Here is a 3049-nt window from a genome sequence, read left to right on the forward strand (position 1 = left end):
AAGAGTGCACTGTAATAGCAACGATTAAAGATTGTAGTGTAGGCCCAGCCAGGTGGTGCAGTCAGTGGCAAACTTAGCTGCAGTGATGGAAGCCCCGTGAGTGACCGTAGGTTCAGATCCCCAGGTTGACCTGAAAATACATCTGGCACGTGTGTGTATATACCTATGATCCTTATGAACTTGAGGGCTGTGGGAAAGGGAATTGTGGCATGATGAGACTCTGTCAAGGGTGTCTTCTCTCTCTGTAAAATGTGAGTGGTGGTGTTATCATGAATAAAAATAAACTTTAAAAAATAGGAAATACATAAGCCAGTAGCAGTTCAGTTTTATTAGAAAGTATTACATTCCGTATGTAATCACATGTGCTATATATTTATACTGCCGGCAGCACATTAGGTTTGTTTACAATAGCATTCTCACTGTAGACATGTGAATAATATGCTCACCTATGATGTTCTGATGTTCTAATGACTGCTGGGGCATCACTAATTCATAATAGGATTTTCTCAGCTTCATTATAATTTTTGGACCCATTGTTAAATATGCCATCTTGTTTATGTAAAGGTCATTTCATAGATTGGAATTGATTAAAAGTTCTCATTTTAAATGTTGCAAAGTGTTGTCAATAAATGTTAACCCCATATATTATAATTAATCAATCCCTTAGATTTAATCCCTTAAAATTTTCCTCTGTTGTATTTTCTTAAGGTTAAATCATAAAAGTTTAAAACTTAAAACTTTTTTTTTTTTGAGAGGTTTTCGCTATAGGGTGTGTGTGCTCGCCAGACAGACAGAGACATAGAGACAGAAAGCGAGAAATCACCCACCAGGGGGTTGGTCACGCCGCAATCCCTTCTCCTCCGTTCTCCTCTCGGGATCTTGGGCATGCACGCATAAGCACCCGGCGTGAGTTCTAAGCCACCGGGTCCGGGACGCGAACCGCAGTCGACTACGTGGGAGTCCAGTGACATAACCATTACACTAACTGCTGGTTCCCAAGACTTAAAACTTTTTAAAAGAGGTTATTTTGCATCACTAATTGTACTCATTGACTTCGGTCACTTATTTTTCTTGTAGAAGGAAGAGTTTTTTTAAAATAGACCATAGATTATTTTTATTACCTATCATGCCATGAATTCTTAGGGAATCCAGTAGCTCATGCTCCTTTCCATAGGTTCTCACAAAGTGTGCTTCTCTGGATGGAGCAGGCTGGCGCTTTAGTTGAACCTAGGTACCTTTCTCTTTGGCTTCCTTCTTTTTCTGATCATTTTCCTTCACTCAGTTTAGGAAGCTATCTCTGCTCTTAGAATGCCCAATATGCTCAATACCCACATTAATTCTCTTGGCAAGAATCTTGCCCTTAACTTGTTTGTTTACAACAATGCCAATAGTATGCTTGGTAACATTGTACTCTTCCAGTTTTGCCACAGTAACATGTGTGGGGCATTCCTTTTTGAACAGTACCAATTCCCTTGATGTCTACAATATCACCTTTCTTGTAGATTCCCATATATGTTACCAAAGGAACCACTCCATGTTTTCTAAAAGGCCCAGAGAACAATTATCGGGTGCCTCTCCTCTTCTTTGTGTCCATCATTTTGATGGATTACTAGAAGATGGCAGTTCTGTCCAAAAGGACAGGAGGAAGATTTTCCACTTAAGAGAAATTTTTATTTTTTTTTGAGTTGTGAACTCTGTTGTTTTTGAATTGTGAACTCTTTCAGGTAGAAGAAGGCTGGTGGAGTGGAACCCTGAACAACAAATTGGGACTGTTTCCCTCAAATTTTGTGAAAGAATTAGAGTTAACAGATGATGGCGAAACTCATGAAGCCCAGGAGGATTCAGGTAGATTGTTTAAACGAAATTGAATCAATTTAAATGCATTATATATTCAGCATTTTATATTTTTTGACACCTTGTTTTTACTTACTTTTGAACTTTCAGAAAGCCTCAGTAAGTCTACTTTTTAAAAATAAAATATGATGGCACTCTAAAAGTGAAGTACATATCCAGCTGAATAATTTGATATTTTCCTTTCTCTGATGTCTATTTTTACTTTTAAGTAAGTCTTTAGTACCTTGAACATAAAATACTGCTACTTATGTCATCTGATTTATTTCTACTGAAGGTGTATTTTTTTTACACTTTTGATTTGTCGAATTTACAAATGACCTCTCTCTAATACTTAAAAAAATGTGGAGGCCAGCAGGTGATGTTGCAGTTAAAGCACTGGGCTCCCATGGGGCCAACTGCAGTTCAAGTCCTGTACTTGAACTCACGCTGGGCGTGTGTGTGCATGCCCAAAATCTCAAGAGGAGAAGGGATCGCAGAGTGGCCATCACCGCTGGGGGTGATTGCTCACTTTCTGTCTCTCTCTGGTGAGTGCATATGTTAGAGATTAAAAAATAATTTTGTTGTTTTCCATATTCACATAATAGTTTTTGTTTTTTTCTGTGCGGTTTTGTAACCTTTGTCATCTAGAGATTCACTCATTGATTCATACTAATTTGCTTACCATTCAAGAGTATTTTTGAGGGTTGGCCCCATAGCACAGTGATTAAAGAATTGTAGTTTGGGAGCTGGACTTCATATAGCCAACTGATGTTTGAGTCCTGGCCCCAGTGGTTTCAACAGACATGGTTGTGTGTGTGTGTGTGTGTGTGTGTGTGTGTGTGTGTGTGTGTGTGTGTTCCTGTATTCCTGGTGAGATTGAGAGGTGAAATGGAAGGATTGTGGTGTGTCTATGCCCATTGAGGCATTCTTTCTTTCTCTCATTCTCTTTCTTTTCTCTTTCTCTCTGGTAAGCACATATGCCCTCTAAAATTAAAAAAATTTAAAACGAAGTATTTTTGAGAAAAATGTACCCCAAAGCTAGGTTTAAATTTTGTTACTGTTAAGAATTGCTGTACTGGGATCAGCAGTTAGTGTAATCGCTATGTCACTGGACTCCCACGTAGTTGACCGCGGTTCACGTCCTGGACCCGGTGGCTTAAAACTCACGCCAGGCGCGTGTGCATGCATGCCCAGGATCCCAAGAGGAGAATGGAGG

General features: G+C 39.3%; 1 protein-coding gene across 1 annotated transcript in view; it reads left to right on the forward strand.

Annotated features, from left to right (window-relative positions):
• CD2AP (CD2 associated protein) overlaps positions 1-3049 on the forward strand; it is a 179328-nt gene that overhangs the window by 123247 nt on the left and 53032 nt on the right. Inside the window, exon 20 of the mRNA XM_014588009.2 lies at positions 1725-1845. Within this exon, the coding sequence (XP_014443495.1) occupies positions 1725-1845 (121 nt within the window). The remainder of the gene's footprint in view (positions 1-1724; positions 1846-3049) is intronic.

Source organism: Tupaia chinensis, unplaced genomic scaffold, assembly GCF_000334495.1.
Source record: "Tupaia chinensis unplaced genomic scaffold, TupChi_1.0 Scaffold000252_1, whole genome shotgun sequence".
In the NCBI taxonomy this organism is placed as follows: Eukaryota; Metazoa; Chordata; class Mammalia; order Scandentia; family Tupaiidae; genus Tupaia; species Tupaia belangeri.